This window comes from Tachyglossus aculeatus, chromosome 13, assembly GCF_015852505.1.
Source record: "Tachyglossus aculeatus isolate mTacAcu1 chromosome 13, mTacAcu1.pri, whole genome shotgun sequence".
Lineage (NCBI taxonomy): Eukaryota > Metazoa > Chordata > Mammalia > Monotremata > Tachyglossidae > Tachyglossus > Tachyglossus aculeatus.
The window spans coordinates 17,976,612-18,004,550 of NC_052078.1; the positions used below are offsets into that span (position 1 = coordinate 17,976,612).

Here is a 27,939-nt window from a genome sequence, read left to right on the forward strand (position 1 = left end):
TTACTATGTGCTTACAGTGTAGTAAGCTCTGAGGTAGATAGAAGATCATCGGGTCCCACACGGGGCTCACAGTTTAAGTAGGAGAGAGAATACATGTTGAAGCCCCATTTTACAGATGATGAAATTCAGAGCAAGAAAAGTGAAGGGACTTGTCCAAGATCACAAAGCAGGCAGGTGGTGGAGCTGGGATTCGAACCCAGGTCCTCTGAGTTCCAGACCCCATCTTTTTTCCCCTAGGCCACGTATTTCTCTGGTCTAGTGAAGTCTTGCTAATTTGATTGTTCTTGGAGTTGGGCAAAAGTCGTATAGTTGGTGAAAGAGAGATTAAATAAACTTAGATCTGCTATGTATTGCCTTTATTGAAGCTTTCTTGGCTATTTGGCAGGTGGGTGAACAGGAAATATTTGTTGCCTTTGTCATTTTATGTTGTGATTTGGGTGCAGCAACAGTACAGAGTATATAATAATAATAATAATAATAATAATGGCATTTATTAAGTGCTTACTATGTGCAAAGCACTGTTCCAAGCGCTGGGGAGGTTACAAGGTGATCAGGTTGTCCCACGGGGGGCTCACGGTCTTCATCCCCATTTTACAGATGAGGTCACTGAGGCACCGAGACGTTAAGTGACTTGCCCAAAGCCACACAGCTGGCAGTTGGCGGAGCCGGGATCTGAACCCATGACCTCTGGCTCCAAAGCCCGGGCTCTTTCCACTAAGTCACGGTGTTTCTTAATAACTAGGAAGGGTGTGCTGAGGGATTTGGGAGTGAGGCTAGCACAGGCTTGTGGGCCATTGAAAAGTCTAAAGACTCTTTTGAATTATCTGCAAAGCTGTTAAATGCCATACATCTTTAAGTTCTTTAAGAATTGAATTAACTTAATCACCCTTTATCTCAGTGGATGGGATTAATCATACTACTGCCAAATTTTCTTTGAACTTTTAGAGTTTGGGCTAATAAGCAGTACGAACCTAAAATATGAGTGTAGGAATTCCCTTCTTAGAAATAATGAAGGCATAGGCCCAAAATTGTATTAGAGGAGTTGATAATTTTCCACCTTCAGAGTCTAAAACCCAACATGTGGTATGCAAAGTAGTTTTCTGCGGCACAAAAACATGAGGTGTATGAGATAATCAAATTCAATCAAAACTTCATCTAGTTTTCATCTAGTTGTAGAGTATTTTCCTGGCAGATTCAAAAACTTGAACAGTATATGATGAAACAGTTTTGAATTTACCCATAATGAATGAAAATGTTCTTAACATAATGATAAGGTTGAAGAATTAAAGCGCTTGCCAAATGTACCATATATGTATATGCCTATGTGGTTAGAGAAGTATTAGCCTGAAAATTTTGTAAAAAAAATCTTTCTCAGTAATGGAGACCATTTTGTCAGTATTTAGCAGTTTTGAAAGTTTTTTGTATTAGTACTGGAAGCTGAAATGTTTAACAAAGCGTATAGTAGTAACAATGATGCCATGTTACTGTGCTTCAGCTGTGCCCTTAGGGATCCCTCTAAAAGGAGCACTTGACTAGACACTTCAGAGAGATATATTTTCAGCCATTTACTAATTTTGGTCAAAGTTAGACCGCTGACCTCTGTGTTTAATTTTTTTTTTTTTTGATGGTATTCGTTAAGCCCTTACTATGTGCCAGGTTTTGTACTAAGTGCTGATTTGATTATTAATTCTCCTTAGCTGCCTAGTTTTGCATCACATTCAAGTCTGGCCAGTGAATACATGTGACCAAGGAATAGGGTGCCAGTAACTACTAATTATCATGGTGGTTTTGTGGTGTTGACCTAGTGAGATTCAGACAGATGTCAGAAATGCATTGCACATGAGCTGTAGAACAGCTGCTATATACAAATATGCTTTTTTTATCAAAAGCCAGCGTCGTCCACGTATATTTCCCTGTACCTGGTTTTTAATTGTAAAAATGTGTTTATTGGCAAATTTAAGAAAAGTCCCACTTTCTTCCATAGTGTGACTTCTACCCCACTTAAGGTGCAGTATTCCAGGCCTGTGATGCAATGTGGGATGCCTTTTCAAGCCCATGCTGGTTTCTTGGATGCCGTTTTGGGATCCCTTTGCCAAAGAGTAACTGCTAGTATGTTACTCTTGTGGACCAGTAGTCTGTCTGTTAGCTTGTGAACATCTAGACGGTGCGCCTTTGCCCAATAAACCAAGAATGTTAAAATCCATTTTGAGGTAATTTTCTACTCTTGTGCCAAAAAAAATTATTCTACACCTACACCCACTATTGATTTAGGAAGTTACTTGATCTTAAAGAACAAAGCACAAGTCCAGGAGTCCTAGACCTTAGTTTTATTCCCATTTTTTAGATGAATTGCATAACCGTCTGTGACTTTTTTCCCCTGTGCATCTAGTCTATATTTTCTCCCTTGTTAAAAGGGGTTGATAATACCTAATGCCTACCTACATCACAGGAGGCTTGGAAGACTCTAAGTGATGAGTCCCTCTGAAGAAAAGTGCAATACAAATTCAAGATTCTGTTGTTAGTCAATGAATCAGGTATTTTTAATCAATTAATGATATTTATTGAGTGCTTACTGTGTGCAGAGCACTGCACTAAGTGCTTGGGAGAGTACAACACAACAGAGCTGGTAGACACGTTCCCCGCTCACAAGGAGCTTGCAGTCTAGAAGAGGGAGACAGACATTAAAGAAGATTAAAGTAAGCTTTATCAAAGACACGTTATTCTTTTAAAAAGAAAGCTTTGTTATGATTTGTTTTTGTTTTTTCCCTCCCATTTTATCACAGTGTGGGAACAGTTCTATCCGTAGAAACCGGAATTGGCTTAAATTACGCATCCAGATCAGGCATGAGAGTGGATGGTCAAAATAATGAACGGGTCCCCGCAAAATGGAGTACTTTAATTCATACTGATTAATTGGGATGTTAATCAATCAATCAATCGTATATATTGAGCGCTTACTGTGTGCAGAACTCTGTACTAAGCGCTTGGGAAGTACAAGTTGGCAACATATAGAGACAGTCCTTACCCAAGAGTGGGCTCACAGTCTAGAAGGGGGAGACAGAGAACAAAACCAAACATATTAACAAAATAAAATAAATAGAATAGATATGTACAAGTAAAATAAATAAGTAAATAGAGTAATAAATATGTACATACATATATACAGGTGCTGTGGGGAAGGGAAAGAGGTAAGATGTAAAAATGTTAACATTTTAAAATGTTAATGTTTAACATTAATTAAACTGTTAATGTTAACATCTTAAAATGTTAAGATGTTAAAATTTGCAGTCTTCCTCTTCAGCGCCCAGGACGGTACTCAGCACAAACTGATAATTAACTGGCTCGTGTTTCCGAGAGAGATGAAAGGCAATCACATTTTATGTGTAGAAAAACTGACTGGGTCAGGAATCTGCAACCTATGGCTCCAGAGCTACACCTGGCTCTTTTTGGAGTTGAACGGGACTCTTCAGCGTGGCCTTAGGCTGAGGGGGAGTTGACACCGAACACGAACACGCTACAGTGCTGGTGCAGCACCCCAGGCTTAATCCTTCTGAAAATCAATCAATCAATCGTATTTATTGAGCGCTTACTGTGTGCAGAGCACTGTACTAAGCGCTTGGGAGGTCCAAGTTGGCAACATCTAGAGACAGTCCCTACCCAACAGTGGGCTCACAGTCTAAAAGGGGGAGACAGAGAACAAGCATACTAACAAAATAAATAGAATAGATATGTACAAGTAAAATAAATAAATAGAGTAATAAATATGTACAAACATATATACATATATATACATGAACATAAATACATGAAAACGGAGGCAGATGGCGTGGGGCCACTACCACGCACAGCGCCACAGCCTACGCGTTTCTAAAAGTTGTGGCAGGTGGCGTGGGTCCACTGGGCTTGGTCTGGCTTCTCACTACCCGAGGCCTAGGAGGGAGAGCAAGGGGAATCAACAGAGTCGGCCTTCAATCAATCAATCGTATTTATTGAGCGCTTACTGTGTGCAGAGCACTGTACTAAGCGCTTGGGAAGTACAAGTCGGCAACATATAGAGACAGTCCCTACCCAACAGTGGGCTCACAGTCTAAAAGGGGGAGACGGAGAACAAAACCAAACATACTAACAAAATAAAATAAATAGAATAGATATGTACAAGTAAAATAAATAAATAAATAAAGTAATAAATATGTACATACATATATACATGAACATAAATACATGAAAACGGAGGCAGATGGCGTGGGGCCACTACCACGCACAGCACCACAGCTTACGCGTTTCTAAAAGTTGTGGCAGGTGGTGTGGGTCCACTGGTCTTGGTCTGGCTTATCACTACCCGAGGCCTAGGAGGGAGAGCAAGGGGAATCAACAGAGTCGGCCTTCAATCAATCAATCGTATTTATTGAGCGCTTACTGTGTGCAGAGCACTGTACTAAGCGCTTGGGAAGTACAAGTCGGCAACATATACAGTCCCTACCCAACAGTGGGCTCACAGTCTAAAAGGGGGAGATGGAAAACAAAACCAAACATACTAACAAAATAAAATAAATAGAATAGATATGTACAAGTAAAATAAATAGAGTAATAAATAAGTACAAACATATATACATATATACATGAACATAAATACATGAAAACGGAGGCAAATGGCGTGGGGCCACTACCACGCACAGCGCCACAGCCTACGTGTTTCTAAAAGTTGTGGCAGGTGACGTGGGTCCACTGGGCTTGGTCTGGCTTCTCACTACCCGAGGCCTAGGAGGGAGAGCAAGGGGAATCAACAGAGTCGGCCTTCAATCAATCAATCGTATTTATTGAGCGCCTACTGTGTGCAGAGCACTGTACTAAGCGCTTGGGAAGTACAAGTCGGCAACATATAGAGACAGTCCCTACCCAACAGTGGGCTCACAGTCTAAAAGGGGGAGATGGAGAACAAAAGCAAACATACTAACAAAATAGAATAAATAGAATGGATATGTGGTCCTGGGGTCCTCTGCTGCGTGGGGCGGGTAACACCAACTTCCAGACAATTAGCCACCTAGGGAGCCTCTTGTCAATGCCCCCTGCCCTCTCTCTTTCTCCCTGCCCCCTCTCTCTCCTCTCTGGTTTTCCTGCCCAACTGGCAGCTCTTGCCGTGAAGTAGCCGTGCATCGCTCCATGGGCAGCGAGATGTAATGATGCCACAGTTCACATGGCGGGGGACCGTAAATCGTGTGGCTTTTTGCGCACCAACTCTTCCCGGCTTTCCTGTGTCTGGTTCATCTTGCTAACCCTTGGACTAGGCGATTGTCCCAGTGATAACTAGTGAACTTTCAGTTCTAATCTGATGGAAATTTGCTTTTGCATTTCCATTTGCTGTTTCAGTATTCTCTAGCCAGCGGGACTGAAATTTTGCCACATTTCTCTCAATCCCTTTTTGTTTTGAAGGGGGCAACGATTAAAAGGGATGAACATACTGGAGCAGTTGTTGTGGCCAGGATCATGAGAGGAGGAGCGGCCGACAGAAGTGGTAAGCATTCAAATACTGAAAACAAGAAAAAGGGAACACTCAGCTGTCTTGGAACACAGGACTTCATTCTTGAGGAACCCCGTGTCAAGGAAAATTCATGCTAAAGTACCCTGTGTGTTATCATCATCATCAGTCGTATTTATTGAGCGCTTACTGTGTGCAGAACACTGTTCTAAGTGCTTGGGAAGTACAAGTTGGCAACATATAGAGACAGTCCCTACCCAACAGTGGGCTCACAGTCTAAAAAGTGGGCTCACACTCTAAAATGTTACATGTTATGCCATGTACATATGCACAACCATTTCCTTCGACATCACATCCAGGCACATGCATGTTGTCTTAATTCTGCCACCAGTTGTGGCGAAAACATGTGGCGAAATCTCATGATCAGAACTGAGTGTATTTTCTTTTCAGGATTTGAAAAGTTAGTCTAATGGAAAGTGGTTTACAAGCCAACTGTTGCAAAATCAATACTATGACAGTCTCCTTTGTTGACTGAAATGTGGAATTGTTTGGTGAATTTATGCCAGTTCATATCAGTATCATATCAATATTCTTGAAGTGCATATGAATCAGTGATAGGAGCAAAGAGCCTCAGAACACTTGAGGTTATGAATTGCCCCTCCACCCAAAGTGTGCTAAAATAGACTTTTCATTCAGTATCTGCTAGTTATTTCTTGCTGTAAAATTGGTTCCAGGAGAACACTGCCGTTCAGTACTTTTCAGTAGTTCTATTTTGGGTGTGAACAGTAAAATTCTGAAAAGTTTATACAAAAATATCTCTCCGACCTGGTTTGTATGGGAGACTACCTGGTACTAGAAACTCCTAGACATCAGAGGCCCTTAGAATAATTGGATCAAACAACCTTCTTGGGAAGCAGCATGGCATAGTGGATAGAGCAAGAGCCTGGGAATCAGAAAGTCATGGGTTCTAATCCTGGCTCCACCACTTGCCTGCTGTGTGACCTTAGGCAAGTCACTTCTCTGTGCCTCAGTTACCTCATCTGTAAAATGGAGATTCAGACAGTGAGCACTATGTGGGACAGGGACTGTATACAACCCAATTGATTTATATCCACTCCAGCACTTAGTACAGTGCCTGATTCATAGTAAGCACTTTTCATTCATTCATTGTCGTATTGAGCGCTTACTGTGTGCAGAGCACTGTACTAAGCGCTTGGGAAGTACAAGTTGGCAACATATAGAGATGGTCCCTACCCAACAACGGGCTCACAGTCTAGAAGACGGGCTCAATACCGTCATTATTACTATTAGTTATTATCATCTGCAGTGTCATTAGCCAATCAGGGCAACACGATTAATAATTTCATCTTTAGCCATAGGGGACGGGGTGTGTGTATTGTGGCGAGCATGATGGAACTGTAATTTATTTCCTGCCACTCTACTGATACTCCTGCTTACAGTTAAAAGCCTGAGTTGTTTTTGTCCTTTACTGCAGTAGAAGTAAGGCTGTCAAATTTAATTTGACATTGGGAGTGCTCTAGTGTGTTGCTTCATTTTTTTCTCTGGGTGTAAAATGTAAGCTTTAAAATCCTACTTCAGGGATTGATTGTATTTTTATTAATAGGTTTTCCCTCAGAAAAAAATCTCTTTGGAAAGGAAAACACAAAGTTATGATACTAATTTGGAAAAGGGTGATGAAGAACTTTAGGTAGATTTAGATCGCAAAGGTGTAAGTGGTCTTCTTCAGCATAGGCTCTGTTCTTGTTCCTGCCTCTATTGAATGATTTATTGGGTGAATGGGATTGAGTTCTGGGATTGCTAAAAATTAAGGTGCTCCCTCCCTTCATAAAATGGTAGTTGGGGTCTTAGATGGATTTGCTTTAGTTAGAGAAACATATGCAAAATACATAGTTTGTTTCCTGAATTGAATGACTTTATTTGTGTACAGGACTAATTCATGTTGGTGATGAACTCAGAGAAGTAAATGGAATTCCAGTGGAGGATAAGAAACCTGAGGAAATAATACAGATTTTGGTAAGCAGGAAATGGGTTGGATTTTAAAATATGTTGTGTTTAACTTGAGTGTGATGACTTGTGTTTCTATTCAAGGCAAAAATCTCTCAGAACTTCCATTTGCTCTAAGACTGAACACTCCCTACAACCGTATGGATGTAGGGGCCTAATATTTTAAGGGGATAGAAGTTTTAGGAAGAAAGGGGTGAACGGTGATCAGGATCTTTTAAATGTGCATTTGGGTCATTTTATTTCTCTTCCTGTTTAGTGAGTCTATCCTGAAAAGATATAAATATACTTGGCCTTTCTAAACTGTTATGCTATTTATTGCAAGCTCTTGGTCTATTGGGGCCTCACATTTTAAGGGGTCCTAAACAACTTAAGGAGCAATCAGTATTAGACACAAAGTGAAAATATGAAGTTGAAAATTTATTTCCCAGCTGAGAACCTTTGGCATTATATATATATTATATTCAAATTCCAAACCACAGTTAATGTCAAATTAAATATTTCACAGGAGATTCCTTCATGCTTCTGATTATTTTGGCAACATTTTGTTGATTAGTTAAGCAAATTTGATTCAGGTTTCTGCAATACGGATAAAAGGCAGTGATAATGGGTTATTGTTCTTTGTAGATGCACTATAATTTCTCACTTTTTTTACCCTCAAAATATGGAACCCTGTGCAATCCAAGACTATTTCAAGAACTTAGTTATTTTTACAATGTCAACATTTTATAATGTCATTTCACTTAGTTCTTTGTGGCTAGTTTTGTTACTTGGAGTACTCATGAAAATAGCTGGAGAAGTAGCTTGGCCTAGTGGAAAGATCATGGGCCTGGGAATTAGAGGACCTGGGTTGTAATCCCTGCTCCACCATGTCTGCTCTGTGACCTCGAACAAGTCATTTAACTTCTCTCTGCCTCAGCTATGTCATCTGTAAAATGGGGATTAAAGCTGTGAGCGCCATGTGGGATATAGACTCTGTCCAATTTGATGATCTTGTGTCTGTCCCAGCACTTAGTGCTGTGCGTGGCACATAGTAAGTGTTTAACAAATGTCATAAAAAAGTACTGAAGAGTAGATTAGCTTTGTGCCTTTTAAAATTTGAGTACTCTGGGCCCACGGACAAGACACTTTGTGCCACCATCCCCTGGTTATTGTCTGAGCCAGGATTAGAACCCACAACTCTCAAATCCTCCTTTGGTTTAGCCCTTAGAGCCATGCAGTCTTGTGACAGAGAAAGTATTAATATTTCCCAGAGCAGAGAAGCTACTGTAACTAGATGCCTTATAACTATAGAAGTTATTATTATTATTATTATCATCATTATTATTATTATCATTACCATTGTTGCATCACCAGGTATTTGTCAGTGAGAATTTGATTGCTGCTGCTCATGTGGGGTGCACTTAGACCTAATTCATTGAGTTGGTACTATGCTTACATAGGGTTTGTCTGCTCTGTTTCAAAGTGCAGATGTGCCATTTGATTAACGCTCCTCCAGTAGTTGCTATCACTGAAGCATTGGGAATATATTGTGGTTTATAAGTGTTTTGAGGCTTAAAGGTAGCCAGACATTCATACTAACTCACACATAGACACTTTAAATGGAGCACAGGAGACAGGAGTGGGCGAAGTGGTTAATGGATTTTAACTTTTTGAAAACTCTTTAGAGCTTTCTCAAGTTACGAGAGTCTCTTCAAAAATGGTTTCCTCATTATAGTCTCACCGAGACAAAAAGCCCTAAACTTAAGTGATAGTTGCATTAGTCTGCTGTCTTTTTTTGTTCATTCCTACTTTTTTCATCTCTCTCTCTCTCTCTCTTTTTTTTTCCCCTTTCATCTGTACACCAGGCTCAGTCTCAGGGAGCAATTACATTTAAAATTATACCCAGCATCAAAGAAGAAACACCATCTAAAGAAGGCAAGGTAATCACTGCTTGAAGCTATATTTGGCTATAATATATTCCATACAGTAGGCAACTATTTTTCACAGTAAATCTTTTATCACCGGTTCAGATTTAACCAGTTTATTCTTGTTTGGTAAAATCGGAACTGGGTCACCTGGGCAGTGTATTATTTTAGTTATTGATCTTAAATGAATTTCCCTTTTCCTTCCAGATGTTTATCAAAGCCTTATTTGACTATGATCCTAATGAGGATAAAGCAATCCCTTGTAAAGAAGCAGGGCTGTCTTTCAGAAAAGGAGATATCCTACAGATTATGAGCCAGGATGATGCAACGTGGTGGCAGGCCAAGCATGAAGGGGATGCGAATCCCAGGGCAGGCTTGATCCCTTCAAAGCATTTCCAGGAAAGGTGAGCTACTGTAAATTCCAGCTTGGTCGCTTTCACTAAGTCGGTACTCTCCTCTGCAAAATCTGATCTGGGCTAGCGGTGATAACCTTGAACTCCTGAACGTCATCATGAGGTGCTCCGAAACTTTTCCTTGAATCTGAAAGACTCATCTTGGAAACTTGTGCCCCAGGTGTTTGGATTTCCTTTCTTGTCTACTGTGAATCATGACCTAAGATGATAGGAACTGATTCATTTTGGAAGAAGGGAACATGTGGAAAATGGCACATTAATACCTTGAATCTACGTTGATATACTGCGCAGGAACCAGAGCTGCAGTAATCTTGGCCAACTTTCAAAAATCCAGTGCCGTAGGATTTATTTCTCAAGTGTGAATAGATTGAGTTGTGGTGTTTCTTTCCAACTTTGAGGATAGTTAAGAAAATGCTTGGTGTCCTACATTGAGTGTTTATTGGCCCCAGACTTAGGGTGGAAACTGATGTTCATTCACTGAATTGTATTTAATGTGTGCTGTCTGTATTTTGCCTTCCTCTTTCAGGAGATTTGCACTAAGGCGACCAGAAGTACTAGTTCAGCCACTGAAAGTTTCCAACAGGAAATCATGTAAGTTGAACTGGAACACAAGGATCTTAGATTATACTGTTCTATCTTGCATTAAAACAGGTGTGGTAGACCGAGCAAGAGGATGTATTCCTTGGAGTTATTTCTTGTGACTCAAAGCAAATGTGAAGTGAACACTTTATCCTCTATGTGCTAGCCCAAGGTTGAAGAAGATTTTAGGGGATTGATTTCATGAGACTTAGAGAGTTACTTTCAGTGGTGAAATTAATTTTGAGGCACATAAAACACTACATATTTTAGATTAAAAGTCAGAATTTTGTTAAGCAGTGTCTAAATTACTATGCTACTTGTAATTTTTTGACAGTAAGTGTGGGTATTATAATTTGTTAGGGGAAAAAACTCCAAAGTTCTGTGTTTTTTGTGAAGTAGTTGCACATTTGAAGGTGAAAGGAGCACCCAGATGGAAATAAATATATTTTTTGACCTAGAATTTTACACCAGCATCTGTTTTAAGTATTGCATTTTTCACAAGCCCTGATATTTCTTTCAGTTGTAGAGCCTCATAACTAAGTGAGCACATATGAGAGATAGCCAGACTACAGTAGGGTGTAAATCTCAAAATCAAGTGTGTGATTTAAAATTCAATGCATAAGTTCAAACACCTACCATTCTTGCTATTCTAAATATGAGAAATGGTAAAGGCATTTGGTATGCTGTACTACAGGTTTTATGATATCAGAAACTTTAATGAGGTTGAATTCTACTTTCAGTTCTTTAGAATGCAAGCCCAGAAGTTTGTGACATTAGGAAACCATTAATTAGGGATTTTAGAGGTTACTTCTCTTCTGAAGTAGTGTCACAGCCAATAGTGATATTTGAGTATCTTTAATATTTTCATGTTGGGTACTGAAGCTACTTATTTTTACCATCAACATTACCACCTCTGAAATTGTTTTTCTTCTGGTTGAACACAACGGTATTCACCTTTAGGCTATTGCAACCCTACATTTTGGTGTGGTATTTTATTCTGGGTCAAATCTTGTGGATTGAAAAGGGCCTAGAGAGGTCATGTTGTACAACCTGAAATTCTTTTGTTTCAACAGGGCTTTTAGCTCCTGAGTGTCCTTAAAAGTAGCCTAAGGTATACAGAACAATACTGTATTTGCTTCTTTTCAATCTGCTTTAGATTTGGGTCTCCCATCAAAAACATGATTTATTATGCTTGGTATCTAGAAATTGAGACGCAGCATAGCCTGGTGGATAGAATCCAGGCCTGGGGGTCAGAGGACCTGAGTTCCAATCCTTGCTCTACCATGTACCTGCTGTGTGACCTTGGGCAAGTCACTTAACTTCTCTGTGCCTCAGTTCCCTTATCTAGAAAATGGGGAACAAGACTGTTAGTCCCATGTGGGACATAGACTGATTCTAAGCTGATGACCATGTATCTACCCCAGTGCTTAGTACAGTGCCTCCCACATGGTAAGCACTTAAATTCCATTAAAAAAATTGGCAGGGATTCGTAATTATTTGTTTTAAATTGAGGGAATGCACATATTTTGATAATGCTAATTTGTTTACGCAGAATTAGGCACAGTGGCTAATAATTAGTCCTTTAGTAGAGTTAGTTCTCTTCTGATACTTAAAGAATAGCATTATGGATAGAAGTTTCAGGAAGAAAGGGGTGAATGGTGATCGGGGTCTTTTAAATGTGCATTTGGGTCATTTCATTACTCTTCCTGTTCAATGAGTCTATCCTGAAAAGAAAGAAATACTCTTGGCCTTTCTGAGCTGTCACGCCATTTATTGCAAGCTCTTGGTCTGTTGGATAAATTAGTCCTTACGGCTTTTCACTTTGTGGGGCTTCTGAAATGATCACCCTTGCCACTCTGATCCAGATTGTATGTATTCATGCTCATCCTATAGCTCCCCTGGAGAGTTCTCCAGATGGCCAGCCTGAGCGAGCTTCATGGAGGATTGGAAAATGGATGGAAAGAGACCAGCAGTCTTCCCAAAATTAGGTTTTTCACCTCTCTGGTCTTCCCCAAGATCTGTGGCTTACCCATCCCTGGACATCACTCTCCTCGGCTTCCTCCATTCTCCCGTAGCTGCTCCCTCCCCCACCCCCGATTTGAGGCAGCCTTATGATTTTGAATATTATTTCTTGTGATCTCAAGGAGCTCCTTTTAAGGGTGCACAGTAAAAAAAATATTACCAGAGATTGTTGTGCATATGTTCGTGGATTTCCAACAAAATGAATTCTTAGTAATTCCTGTTGAGCTGTTGAGTTATTTCCACGTGTAATTCAACTTGTCTTTGTTGGGAGGGGACTGGGGTAATCCTTTCGATCATGTCTTGTTCTTGGGTTAAAACAATCCGATCTTCCTAAACCTCCAAAATTATTGTTAGTATAGTATGATAGGTAAGCTAGGTGTATTGTTTGAAATGTATCAATTTTTTCAAGCCATGGGGTTCAGCGTAGAGCAAAAAGCAAGTTTTTGTGAAAGAGAGAGATGCTTTATGATCTGTATCATTGGTCTACATCTCCCAAAATGCTTACCTTGAACCCAAGAATTAGCTTACTCACCCAGCAGAGTGACTAAGTGTAAATGAATCCTGAAGGTAAAATGTGACAATAGCTGTTTAGGCTTTTGTTTGGTATTTACAGTACCAAAAGCATGGGTCTGGGAGTTGGAGGACCTGGGTTCTAGTCCCAGGTCTGCCACTTGTCTGCTGTATGACCTTGGGGAAGTCATTTAACTTCTCTGTGCCTCAGTTCCCTCATCTGCAAAATGGGGATTCAATACCTGTCCTCTCTCCTACTTGGACTGTGAGACCAATGTGGGACCTGATTGTCTTGTATCTTCCCCAGCAAATACCAAATTATTGTTATTATTTTGATCAAGCATGAACTGTCTAAAAAGGACAATGGACAGTGCACAGATTGTACCTCAGATATTAGTTTTTAAATCTGCAGATTAAATTCTCCGAAGGATAATAATGGAAATGCGAACAAAACCTTACCGAGCCCAGTGTAGTAGAAAATATTTTATAGGCCAGTTAGATTAGGTAAATAAGGTAATATAACTGTTCTGTAAAAGCACATCACATATCTCAACTTGTGTATCAGATTCCTTCAGGATAGAAAACTTAGCATCTCAGAATCCTTGTCTTGCTATAATGTAAAATATACTCTTTACAAATTTTGTCTAAAGCTAATTCACTTTACAGTTTACTTGTGTATAAAGCAACATGACATCACCAATTCTTTTGAAAGAAACATATTCATTTAATCAACAAATATTCTAGATATTATTTGGTGTCTATATTCAGATATATTGAACTCTATGCCAGTTAAGACTTAGCTTTCCTCTAAGTGTACACACTAATTTTGCTTTAATAGTGTAGCCTTTGTATTTAAATCCTGATGTGTGGTCCCAAGTAAGAGCAGTTCCTTTTTTTATTTGGTAATTTTTGCACTAGAAGATGTTTTCAGCTGTGGCTTTATTTAAAGACCAGAACACAAATTTGCTAAAAAGGAAAGTATCAAAATTTAGAACCCTGGAAAGACATTTCTAAACATTTCAACTTAAAAACCATTCACTAGGCATTTTCTCTTCTTAATGTGGACTCTGGTAGAATTATTGTGGCAAAAGCATCATTATAGTGACTTTTGAAGGATTATAAAGTAAAACACAAAATATCTTAATTTAGGTTTTGATTTAACCATATGTGATAGGCACCACATGGGCAAGAGGAAATATTTAACTGCAGCCAAATGGTGTTCATTCAAACAAGATGTAACCCAGTTTATCCAAAGACGAGTGTCTTGTGGATCGAAAACCACATTCTGCCAACAAAAGAATTTAAACACAGTCGAAGAATAAACGTATTGTGCGTGGTACCCGTTTTTTTGTGAAGGCCAAGCATTTAAGAATAATATAAAGCAGGACCTTGCAGCTTGTTGTAATAAGGCTTTTCAAGTTCAGTAAGCTCCCTGCCGCCGGCATCTCAGCTTAGATGCAGTAATATACTTCACACATCGAGTTAATTCAAAAACAAATAGATCTTTCATTCTCTCTTATGAAGTTTGTGTGCTGTGCTTCATTTGTATTTTGTGTATATTAGCCATATATATAAATATGCAATGTTTCCAGGTTTTAGGTGTCTCAGAGTAGTAACCAGCCTCAGAGCATTTGTAAATATATTGGGTGGAAGTATGTAGAAGGTGTTAAAAATTCATCTCCATGTGCTGTTATCAACAGATGACAGTAAGAGCATGACCAAAGCAAAGCCTCAGTCAATGTTTGTGCCATCTGAAATTACACACTTGCTTTCAGTTCCCTCTCCCTCCCCCTGAAAATTCAAAAACCGAAGCACCTCTTGGGGAAGCAATCAGTTCTGTACCCGACAATACCAGATGTGTTCTGCTCATAGCAAATACCCTATGTCTAGAAGAATGGAATGCAAGAGCTCCCTATCTTATATGAATCTGGAAAGAAGTGGCCCTACTGTGAGCCCCCTGGCCAAATGACCTCAACTAAATTCTGGTTCACAGCAGCCTTTACAATTCTTCCAACGCCTACAGACTTTAGAAGACAAGCTACAACCTGGCATCCAGATGTCAGAGTAGGGCTATCAGTCTCTCTAACCTTATTGAAAGCTCCTTGGCAACTCGGTACGGCCACCCCCTATTATAATGCCCTTCATTTAGAGCTGACTTTGAGATAATGCTACGAAGTTTACCTTGGATGACTTCTCCTCTCCTCCCTCTGGAATATTTGGCCTGCCTTGAGAGTGATTTCACTTGTGCATTAGGTAATGACATCTGTGTAGCAAAGACAAAAGTCAGTTTGTTTGCACAAGTTGCCCATCTGTTGAATTGGATGTGGAAGGTAACACTTCGAAAATCAGATGCAATATTGTATTTGCATGTGTGCCTTCAAAAATGAATTCAGAAATAATAATAATAATAATAATAATAATTGGCATTTGTTAAGTGCTTACTATGTGCAAAGCACTGTTCTAAGCGCTGGGGAGGACACAGGGTGATCAGGTTGTCCCACGAGGGGCTCACAGTCTTAATCCCCATTTTACAGCTGTCTTAATCCCCATTTTACAGATGAGGTAACTGAGGCCCAGAGAAGTTAAGTGACTTGCCCAAGATCACACAGCAGACCGTTTTCAGTACAAAGTCACATTGCTCTTTGATCATGTAATTATATTTGTTGTGCAATTATCACTTGACAAAAGGTTCCTGTCATTTTAGTCACTATTAAGAGTGCGTTAGTGTCCTTTACGATATTTCCTATGGAAACTGTACTTTAACACTGAGAGCCAGTCAAGAGCAAGAACAGTAGTACAAGTCCAAGAGTGCCCTAGGTCTGTCTCATTTTACAGTCTCATTCTAATGGATCTGAGACCAGCGTGTTAAACAGTGTTCAGAGTAGCCAGAAGTCAACGGGTCACCTGCGGTATTGAGAAATAGTACCGGGGAGAGGAGAAGGTCAGTGCTGTTCTCATCCGTCTGGGACCAAAGTGCCCCAAGTATTATAGTCTTATGCTCCCATTTGTGCCCTATGCCTAAAGAGAATAGGGAAGAAAACAGGAACAGGCTCCCTGGAAGTGTGGCAGCGTGGGTCATGCAGAACGCTGGTCCCCGTGCCCTTGTTGGGTCCAAAAGTGCCAGGACTCCACAGAGAAAACTGTGCTTGTGTGGCCTTGCCTCCGAATCTGAAATGGGTCTGGAGCTTAGCCGAGGTTTCAAGCTAGGAATGGGTTAGAGAAGCAGCGTGGCTCAGTGGAAAGAGCCCGGGCTTTGGAGTCAGAGGTCGTGGGTTCAAATCCCGGCTCCACCAATTATCAGCTGTGTGGCTTTAGTGCAGTCACTTCGCTTCTCTGGGCCTCAGTTCCCTCATCTGTAAAATGGGGATGAAGACTGTGAGCCCCTTGTGGGACAACCTGATCACCTTGTAACCTTGCCAGTGCTTAGAACAGTGCTTTGCACCTAGTAAGCGCTTAACAAATACCAGTATTATTATTATTATTATTATTATTATTATTATTATCCTGTATGGTCGGGTTACAGCTTGGTTCATTGAGTACAGGTCTCAGAAGGGGGATCTGTCACAAACTATTGTTCATTTTTCTTAAACTTCCTTCTCCACACATCTCCCCTTTTCCCTCAGAACCCAGTTGTAGTTGAACCCATTTTTCTTAAACTCATCACCACATCAAGCACCAACTCCTGACCATTGGCTTTAAGGCTCTCCCTCTCTCCCTCCTATTTAAATATTAAAAATTAGTACATATCCATTTGTCGTCCCCCCCATTTGTAAATTGTCTCACAATCTGTCCGCCCCCCCCCATTTGTAAATTGTCTCACAATCTGTCTCTCCCACTGGACTGTAAGCTTCTGGAGGGCAGGGAGTGCAGCATGCTGTTTAGTACAGTGTTCTGTCCACAGGTGCTAAGTATGTACTAAAGATTGATTGATTTGGGATCCAATTTGTCTTCTGGTTAGTGGGGGTAGTCAAGCCTAAGGTTGAGTAACAACTGATGACAGGGTCAGCAAAGCATTAGTGAGAAGCCAGGAACAGTGTGCCCAAGGTAAACAGCATCCTAAATGGTACATTTGAACTTTTGCTAAAAACCACCTGCAGTGCAACTTTGAAGGTAGAAATCAAAGATAGCAAATGAGAAAGTGATCATCTGTTTAGGAAAATTGTGGATGTCATTAAATCCACAGTTGCTTCAGAACAGTGAAAAAGTGATGTTGCTGCTACAGTGAACATTGAGTGTGGCTTTTTGATGGTTGAAGTTCTTTAGTTTTAAACCTTGTCCAGGGTGTTATGCAGAGAAGCAGCATGGCCTAGTGGATAGAGCACAGGCCTTAGAGTCAGAAAAATCTGAGTTCTAATCCCGGCTCCGCCACTTGTCTGCCGTGTGACCTTGGACAAGTCACTTCACTTATCTGTGCCTCAGTTACCTCATCTGTAAAAGAAGGATTAAGAATGTGAGTCCCATGTGGGACATGGACCGTGTCCAACCTGATTAGCTTGCATCTAACCCAGTGGTTAGTGCAATGCCTGGCACATAGTAAATACTTAAGAAATACCATTAAAAAAAGGAATAGCAAACAACCTGAGAAAAGATAACTTCCTCCATGTTTGCAGTGATCTAGTGGAAAAACTCAGTTTTGTTAGGCCAGTAACAGCACACTCTTTACCAGAACTGCAGTAGTGGACTTTACTATGAAGTAACGTGGCTGGGCCATTAAAAAAAAAAAAAATGGGCAATTATTAGAGCTATTGGGGAACTTCAAAACTACCATATCACACAGGAAACGTTTTTCTGAGGTGGGTGATGACCAGCTACTTTCTGAAATATCAGACAAAAGGAAGACTGTCTTGACTATAGGGATGATAAAACTGTCCCCCACCTGATTTGTGTCCACCACAGTGCTTAGTTCAGTGCTTGGACCCATAGGTAAGCACTTACCAAACGCTGTTGCTCCGCACACATCTTGGTCCTTTTGGGAGACTTCTGTGCTTCTGGAGCAGCATGGACTGTACATTCGTCATAAAACCACCCAAAGGCAGAACCTCACACGGAGGGAACCCCAACCCTGCAGTCAATCTCATCTCCAGCCACATGCCAAAAAAAAAATTAGAGGTAAAATTGATGGAAATTTTGATGAAGTGAAACTCAATTCAAAATTATGTGGAGGGAAATAATTTAAACTGCAGCAGCAAACTACCACTTTTCCCTTGCTTGAGGGAGTGCATCCACAGTCAATTTTTCCTCCAAAGTAGCAGAATCCAGTTTAACCTAGTATGGCTTAGAGGCACCCTGTAATTAGCCAAAAGGCAACTCACCTACCTACGGGTTGACAGAAAATGTAAAGATCCGCGTAGTGAGTGTTTGGAACATAGACTCCTATGAATTAACTAACTGAGAATTAAGCTGCAAGCCCAATACCTATGCGATGGCCCATTGAAATGGTTAAAAGTTAAATTTCTGAGAAAACTGGGTATTTCAGTGTTCATTTTAAATGAATTAAACTACAGTCCACTGAATCTTAGTACAAAACATTGGGCTCCGAGTGAGTAATCAGTACATGGTAGTGGATAATGATGATTTCTCCTTTCATCTACTCAGGTTAATTCTTAGTTCATAGCAGGAAGCTGATTCACATATGAGTGTGGGACCCAATATTTTTAAGAAAGTAATGCAAAAATATCTTTGAAGTTCTATACTGGAGGAAGCATGGAGTAGTAGCAGCACTGTGGGTGGGAATCAAGAAGCCTGGATTCCATTCCCAGCTCTATCCTTCTTTCTAGCTACGGTTAGATTTTCCATGACATCCTCATTTTAGCAAAGGTATCAGAGCTAAAATTGCTTGGTGTGGCCTGTAATCTTTCTTTTTCTAGACTGGTTTTACATTTCCTCTCTCTACCATGGGTTAATGTCATGGTAGAAAATTCATTATTTATCTCACTCCACATTCATCCCTCTTTAAGGAAAGTATCATGATTATAAATGGAAATATAATGGAACAGACTACTATCTTGAAGCTGAAAAGAGTGTGTTGAATTTCAGTGCACACTGAGAGAGGGACAAACCTAGAAAAGGTCACCTAACCTGCTCCCTTTTTTTCTCCAAAGTGACATTTTGAATGTGTAGCATGAACTATTTAATTTCCTGCAATTAGATTACAATGAATTATTTAATTTAGTTTTTATGTGTTGGATAGAGCATGGGCTTGGGAGCAGAGGGTTGTGGGTTCCAATCCTGTCTCCACCGCTTATCTGCTAGGTGACCTTGGGCAAGTCACTTCTCTGTGCCTCAGTTATCTCATCTGTAAACTGTATATGGAGAATGTCAGCCCAACAGGTAACAGGAACTTTGTCCGCCCCGATTTGCTTGTATCTACCCCAGTGCTTAGAACAGTGCCTGACACATAGTAAGCATTTAATAAATGCCATTATTATTATGTGGAAGATTTTCCTTTATGGTAATAATGTTGGTAGTGGAGCCTGAAGCCCGGCAAATGGTCTCAATCTGTATGAGTTGAGTGTCTTCTAAAACCAAGCTTAAGTTTAACGATCATAGTATTTGAATAATACTTAAGTACCCACTTTCTCAATTAGGAACTGTTGTATCTGGCTATAGATAACTCTTGGTTATCAGTAAGCTGCAAGAGAAGCAGCGTGGCTTAGTGGAAAGAGCACGGGCTTGGGAGTCAGAGGTCATGGGTTCTAATCCTGACTGTACCACTTATCAGCTGTGTGACTTTGGGCAAGTAACTTAACTTCTCTGTGCCTGTTACCTCATCTGTAAAATGGGGATTAAGACTGTGAGCCCCACATGGGACAACCTGATTACCTTATATCAATCCCAGTTCTTAGAACAGTGCTTTGCACATAGTAAGCACTTAACAAATACCATCATTATCATTATTATTATTATTATTGTTGCAGTGACCATATACCCTATATATTTCAAGGATGAGAGGTTTATAACAGAGACACCTGAACAGAAGTACACAGGGCCCCAATATACTTGAGGTACATTTAGAAAATTCTGTGGAGTTGTCTAACTTCTGGAAGGTAGACAGCATTCTCTGATTCAAGAGTATCAAACACTGCAGGAATCAGCACAATGAAATTGAGTTTTTCGAATGAATGATTGGTCATATTTGAATATCCATGACTACCCATATAAACCCTTTTATTGTCCTTTGATTAAGCATAAAACACTTGTCCACATGGTAGGGCCAAAAAGTCTCTAATATTAGGTGAACAGATTTCCTCTACCCACTCAACAGCCTCAATTTTAGTAATCTCTAAAGTAATTTAAAAATTGCCGTGTTATTTTAGATACAGGAGATACAAGAATTACTAAAGCTATGGCCACCCCACAACATGTGAATCTTGGCTTTACTTCCTACACTATTTGCTGATATAAGCCAGCAGCCATAAGCTCCCTCCACCTAACATGACGGTAATTAATAGAGCAGGTCATTTCGGTCGCTGCTGCTGCCACCTCCCCCCATCCCAATCCTGTGTCTCTCTCCTCTTTTCTTAGAAGTTTTTGTTCTCCCTAACCCCACCACATTAAAGCCCCATTTTCCCTACATCTTCCAGTCCAGTGTCTTGCTTTTGATTTTTTTTAAGCTGGGGATGTGCAAGGTACTGCCACCTAAAAATGGCATGTATGGCATTATCTTCTCTTCCCCATCCTATTTTGTAGCTTTACCTCACCATAACAATTGTGAGAATAGTAACAGAGAGAGAGAGTGAGGCAGGACGAGGGCAGAAATTGCCAGCACTGTCATGCAATCCCTCTTTTCTTTCCTTTTTCCAGCTTGTTTCCAACAACTGGAGTTGGGGCAGGCATTTGGGGTTACAAATTGGGAATGGAGGGACCACACCACAATGACACTTTTGACAGCAGTGACCTCACCAGCAGCAATAGCTGTTGCTATGATTGAAATTAGAAGCTGGAGAGGAGGACTAGGGAGATAATAATAATAATTATGTCATTTGTTAAACGTTTACTAGGTGGCAGGCCCAGTTCTGAGTGTTGGGATAGGTATAAGATAATTGGATTGGACACAGTCCTTGTCCCACTCAGGGCTCACAGTCTTAATTCCCATTAAACAGATGAGAGAACTGAGGCATAGAGAAGTTGTGACTTGCTCAAGGTCACACAGCAGGCACGTGGTAGAGTGAGGATTAGAACCCATGACCTTCTGACTCCCAGGCTCTACCCACTAGGCTGCTTGAGAGGAGGGAGCCCAGCTTGGGGTCTGAGAGGTAGGAAAGCTACAAGGAGGGTTGGACAAGGACTTTCAATGCCATTTTTACTTAATTGAAGATAGGATTCAGCCATTATGCCCAGGCTGATTCTAGAACTAAGCGCATGGTATGTAAATACTTAGTACATTGTTTTGAACACAGTAATCAAACACGTTTGATTAGTCAGAGAGAAAACATATCCCACGGTACAAGCTTTCAAAGTACAGCCATGTTTTTTTAGGAACATAACCTGGCTGTGTTCTGCGTGGCTCAGTGGAAAGAGCCCGGGCTTTGGAGTCAGAGGTCATGGGTTCAAATCCCGGCTCTGCCAGATGTCAGCTGTGTGACTTTGGGCAAGCCACTTCACTTCTCTGGGCCTCAGTTACCTCATCTGTAAAATGGGGATGAAGACTGTGAGCCCCCCGTGGGACAACCTGATCACCCTGTAACCTCCCCAGCGCTTAGAACAGTGCTTTGCACGTAGTAAGCACTTAATAAATGCCATTATTATTATTATAGATGGAAATCACTGGGCCTGTGATTGATGTGTAGAACATCATAGAGGCCCTTCAGACAGGGGACTCTTTGGGATGGTCTGAAACATAAACATTGGAAGCCTGCAGTACCTGTGGTTCCCCCAGTCACCATCATCACTGAGTACAACATATGAGGTGGTAGACATGTTCCCTGCCCACAACAAGCTTATGGACATCCTCCCAAAACTTCTCTGACCCCTATTCCCACTCTTTGGCTGTCAATCCTGTGTCCAGAATGCTTGCCCTTTCTGGCCCCAACAAATTCCCAATTCCCTTCCACTCTTTCACTGCTGCTTCCTGGAGAGGGCTGACTGCCTTCATGATTAATTGGAGGGGTGGGGATGTCACTTCTCCCCATTAGGTATTGTTACTCTTAGCAGTATTGTTTTCTTAGTTATTTTCTTTGTAAAATCGGCTGGTCTAGTTTACTTTACCTCATCTGTGGACAGCGATACCTGCAGGTTTTTTTTTCTTAACTAGTTGCCCCTAAATTCAGTGTTGTCCTTTATAAGTCATCCCTGTAAAGTGTTCAACAGAGAAACTAGTTGTCTCTATTAAATATTGAATTTAGTGGGTTCTTAACGAAACGAAACATGTTCCCGTTCAGTGGGTGGTAAGCATACGGCATGTATTAGCACAGGAAGTCTGTAGACCAAAAATGTCAATATGATCAATGAAGGCTTAGACAAATTTGCTAATGAACAGCACTTGATAGATTATTAGCGGGGAACATTGGCAATATTTTATCATACATGTAAAGTCGTCGGGATGGATGTCAAGAAGAGCAATGTTGCACTGTTTCTCCAAGTCTTCTTTATAGCGGCATGACCTAGTGGAGAGAGTTTATGGGCGTCAGGAGACTTTGGTTCTAATCCTGGCTCCACCACTCACATCCTGCTGTGTGACCTTGGGCAAGTCATTTAATTTCTCTGTTCCTCAGTTTACTCATCTGTAAAGTGGGAATTAAATAACAATCCTTCCTCCTAAACAGACTGCGAGACCCCCTTGGGACAGGGACCATTTCTGACCTAATTATCTTGAATCTGCCGTAGTGCTTAGTACAGTGTTCAGAGCAAGGTAAATGCTTAACCAATACCACTATTATTATTATCATCATCGCCGTCATTAGAGGTAGAATTCTGGATTGGATGGATATTGATCTGACCCTATATTGGAATTGATTTCCTCATCTTTGAAATAAACTGAGGGACCATGTAGTAATGAATAATGTCAGGAGCCGGCAGAGCTCATGCATATCTATAGGCTGTCCACTTCTAAAAAATAATCGTGAGCTGACCCGTTTTAATGCAGAAACAATTGTTTGGAAATAACAGTCCTTTTGCTCCGAGTCCTACTACAAGAATTTTCACCACAAAGTAAAACACTGTTGGAAATGTCTGAAATCCTGATGAGTTTGTCCCTAAACTCTTTACCTTATCCTTCTGGGTTTTACAGCTGTTGTCAAACCCATCTTTCCCGACTTTTTCCCATTTGCCAAATTCAGGCAACCAAGTTTCCCTTGACACATACTGGCTTCTGGTCATCTCACCATCTCTGATGCATCTCTGTCCTCTGCGAGTGGAAATGAGACCCCAAAAGTGTATATAATATTGGCAGACCTGCAGTATTTTGGGCTACTTCCAATGCCCTCCTTCCTGCCTTCATTACGTATGCCAGTTTACATCTCCGAATCTCTCCTGTCCAACCTTGACTTATAATACACAGGAGAATCCATGTTCACCATGAATAAAATCTCCTTTAAAACATTGCCCTGGGAAAAAAATGTGAAGCTCTTATAGTTATGGAAGTGTGTTTTTGTTTTTTCCTCTTGTGTATGATACAACTAATCCAAATTACTCTTTGTGTAAGTGTAAATTATTTCTATGCTGGGATTGCAGTGCAGCTTAAAATGTTTTTTTTCCTATTTTCCTACATACTAAATCTCTGTTATAATATGGTTCTGAAGAATTTAAAACACATTTGTTTTCTTTTTGGCTGTTCTAAGATGAGGAAACTGTTGAGTGTGGTAGGTAAATTTTTTTCTTCGATGTAACTTCTTCATTCTTTGATTGTGTTTTCAGCACATTTAATCATTTCCTTTTGTTATTTTCTTTGTGCTTCTCAGAGGAAATTGAAGGTACATGTACAAAAGTTTCCCTGCATAGCCCAGCAATTTTATTTAGAGAACATGTGTTTGGAATTTAAGTGAATATAGTTCAGAGTTTATAAGATATTATTATGTTATACATACAAAACTTCCATACTGATTTTACACCACCAAACATTTTGAAATAGAACATCTTGAAGTTGGAAGGTAAATTTTTAGAAGGCGGTTAAAAAAATTACTGGCTGTTCTTGTGGCCTTAATTGTAAATATTATTCTGCATTGTATCTTTTAAAAATATTCCTAATTTAAGATGTACGAATTGAACAAAAATGTTATTGTTATTGAACCATACTAGCCAAGTTCGTTTCATTCCTATTTGATTTTAATCCGGGAGAGCCGAGCTGTTCAGTCAGTTATAAGATTTAACATTATGTCTGAACAAATCACATACTGATGGTCCTTAGGAACATATTTTCCAAAACATTAAAATGGTTACGTTATTTTTTACTTAGTTTGAAGTTTGCTTTTGCTATAATTTGCTGGGGTTTTTTTTCCATTTGTGGATCTCGTCTGCGGTTGCATTCCTAGCATTTTAGAGGAATGGCAGATGATCGCTTTGGGGTTTTTATTTGGGCCTGTGCAGTAAAACATTAAAAATATTAGTTCATCTTTTTAAAGAACTGTGGCATATCAACATTTATGTTAAGACCATTGAAAATACATTTTTGATCAAAACCTTTCTGTCTAATCCAGTGAGCCAAAATGAAATAGCTGCCCCATAATATATATTTCACCAAAAGAACCTGATTTACAATGAATATATTTTTGGAAGTGCTCTCGTTTCCTAACTTGCAAAAGGGAGCAGTACATGCACTTCTCAAAATCTACTCAACTAGCTTCAGAAATACTGTAGATGTGAAAATATCAGTTTGCATGATGAAAATTTTTAAAGTGCCTTTACCTAAAATATAAAACTGCTTTGTGGTTAAACTGGTGCATTGAGGGCTTTTCTATGCTATGCTTTATATAGTTTTAAGTAACTTTTTTCTTTTTCTTTTCTTTTGTTTTCTTTTTGCATTTGCGGCTGGGCTTCTAACTGTTCTGCTTTATTTCTTGGCTTTTGTTCTGTGTGCTTTTACACTTCATCCAGAAGATGCTGAATGTGCTGGTCACAACAGTGGAACGTATATAGGTGAGCAATTGGAAAGGAAAAACCATGTATTCCTTTCTTTTAGCTTCTTTTTTCTACAATTACTACTGTATTTTCATTCTGAATGAACAAATTTGCATCAGATTGTCTTGATGGTCCATACAAGAGCATGAATACTGGTATCAAAGCAGGCTCATTGGGTTTGACACAAAGGATTTACCTTTGTTGTTGCAGACAGTGTTCAATTCTTACCATGATTTGTACATTAGAACACTATACATTGAAGGGAAATCAGTATTTATTAATGACTCAAAATATTACATTGGTGAGGAATATATTTGTGCAAGTTTCTGTATTATGTTGATAGTAATGAAGTCGAGGAAGACTTTCCAATTATCCCAGTTAAACGTGATGTAATTAAAACCTTTTCATCTGGTTTTTACCAAGTCCTGTCATGCTCTACATGTGGATTTCCCCCGTGAGTAAATCATCGCTTTCTCTTCCATATGCCAAATGAAATAAGATGCCAAAAACCCAGCACATAATGCCTGAAGAATAAGTGAATGATTATACCTAATTGAGGAATGCATCTTTTGATAAGGAAAAATATATTAGTTTCAGAATACCATCAGGTTGCTATAAACGAGAGTCAGTAAAGTTATTTAAAAATTATATCCACTTTCAGTTATTTTTTAATTCTGTGGGCAGTGATTCAAATTTTTGAGAAAATTATTTAAAAAACATTTTACAGATTAGGTGATGCCTCTGAGGAACTAGGCAGACAACCTCTAGTCTCTAAGGAGCAGCATCTAACTTGAGGGTACAAAGGCACATGAAGAAAATGTACAAATACATAGGGAAATATTTACAATGGCATTGAACCACTAAATGATAGTGGTCTGAAGGAATCAGTGCAACTTCCAAAAGTGTCCAGTTTACTTCTAGTTTCCCCAGTGGAGGAGTATGGCCCAGTATTTGCCCCTTTCACTTAGCGTTTCCTGGTTCTCCATTTTTCTGACCCATTTCTTTCATGTTTTCCTCCACCCTGGCATTGACACGTCTACTTCTGAAAGGACCCTACCTCCCGCTAATTCAGTTGAGCCTCTTAATTCCCTGGAGATGGGCCCGGTTGAGGATTCGTCATCAATTATCTCTTCTTTCTCCTCCTCCTTGTTCCTTAGTTTGTGTGGTTGTGGAGAAAGGGAAGCAGCTCTGAAAGGCCTCTGGAAACTTATCAGACGCACTTGTCAGGAAAATGGAACAGGCCATGTTCTTGGAAAAAGGTAGTACAGAAGCATTCTCACCACAGGCATTCAACCAGTGGAGTCTTCCCAGCCAGAAACGGCCTTAACTCTCGCTCACATTCTTGATATGAGTAGAATGAGTAGAAAGTTGACCCTGCATGAGCTGGTACTTTATAGCCAGAGGAAGAACGGGAACAGTTAAAGAGCAGATATAATAGTGACACTCCTTGCAGTTTCTCTCCCTGGTGTCAAGCCCAAAAGCAGACTCAATCCGTGCCTATTGCAGCGTTAGGTGGTATCAATAAATCGGATTTACTGAGTGCTTTCTGTGTGCAGAGTACTGTACTAAGCGCTTGGGAGAATACAGTATAACAAGAGTTGGTAGGCACGTTCCCTTTTTAAATCCTTTAAGCCTGCAATTGTGAACGGCCTACTTGTCTCTTTTTATGCTGCTCTGCAATCAATCAATCAATCAATCATTCGTATTTATTGAGTGCTTACTATGTGCAGAGCACTGTACTAAGCGCTTGGGAAGTACAAGTTGGCAACATATAGTGACAGTTCCTACCCAACAGTGGGCTCACAGTCTAAAAGGGGGAAATGTTAGGGAATGTCTCTCAGAGGCTGGAAACAAGGGTCTTCTAGCCCCTTCAACTTGGCAGTTTAGGTGACCACTCATTCACCTCTAAAGTTGGCTTTGCGGTTAGAGAGCAAGGCTTTCTTTTACTGGAATGAATCCTTTTTAATGAGTATTTTTTTTAATTTCCATTAGTCTTCTCTGTATTTTAAAAAAAGTAGAATGAGTTGGCATTGCATTTATAATAGGCTAGCATGTGACCACTCTGTGATGATTTTTTCAGTAAAAGTCAGATTCATTAAAAGTCAAATCCAGAGCATATTTACCAGACCTGGTATAATTTCCTTTCAATTTGCAACATAAAGGAAGCATGCTACTCTGCATAGCAGAAAATTAGTTTCTGTTTTCCGTTGAAAACATACTTAACAGAAAGCATGAGACACATGAAGTTAATCAACCTGCCACTGTAACCGTTCAGTGCTGGCCACGATAAAATCTCTTAATGTATTAAAATGAATTGACAATCAAGTTTTAGCTTATCAGAGTTTACAATACTATTTTTTTACACTGATATTTTAGTAACTTCCTCAATAATGCACAGGGTTGAAGGTCAGACTACCTAAAGTTGAAATTTATAATAGTATTGTGAATGTTACTTGAATAAAAGACAAGTTTGGAACTTCCCAATCAACTGATTAAGGTATAAGATGGTACCAAAAAAAGGCAATCACGTCTCCATTAGTAAAATTCCCACTATAATATCAAATAATCAGTTTGTGTGTTAGGAAGTGACTGGATATTGTTCTATAAAAGTGCAGGTTTCAGTGAGTGATTTTTTTTTTTCGGTGTGTCTACCCAATTCAATTTTTACACCAGGTGTTAACTCTTCCACTCCCTTGCTGAACTCCTGTTTATTCATGACAGATGGCCTGCATAGTCTTTATAAAGTAAGAAAATGGAAACCAATTGGACTGGAATAGCCTACAAACTATGGAGGTTAAGGGGAAGTTGGAGAAAAATATCTAAATATTCTTTATAATTATGGTTTTCATAGTGCCATTCAGAGAAGGAAGCAATGGGCTTGCCAACTTTGAGGCCGAAGTGAAGAAAGGAATCTGCAAGAGTAGGAGTGGTGTTATGTTTTCCCTTCCTTAATCCA

At 39.9% G+C, this 27,939-nt stretch overlaps 1 protein-coding gene across 2 annotated transcripts in view; it reads left to right on the forward strand.

Annotated features, from left to right (window-relative positions):
• Positions 1–27,939, forward strand: part of MPP7 (membrane palmitoylated protein 7) — a 248,633-nt gene that overhangs the window by 178,942 nt on the left and 41,752 nt on the right. The window contains exons 8-15 of one of the 2 annotated variants that reach the window (XM_038755705.1): positions 5,431–5,512; positions 7,425–7,510; positions 9,346–9,420; positions 9,613–9,809; positions 10,345–10,409; positions 23,708–23,728; positions 23,828–23,839; positions 24,960–25,001. In XM_038755705.1, the coding sequence (XP_038611633.1) occupies positions 5,431–5,512; positions 7,425–7,510; positions 9,346–9,420; positions 9,613–9,809; positions 10,345–10,409; positions 23,708–23,728; positions 23,828–23,839; positions 24,960–25,001 (580 nt within the window). The remainder of the gene's footprint in view (positions 1–5,430; positions 5,513–7,424; positions 7,511–9,345; positions 9,421–9,612; positions 9,810–10,344; positions 10,410–23,707; positions 23,729–23,827; positions 23,840–24,959; positions 25,002–27,939) is intronic. The other variant, XM_038755706.1, reaches the window with a different exon arrangement.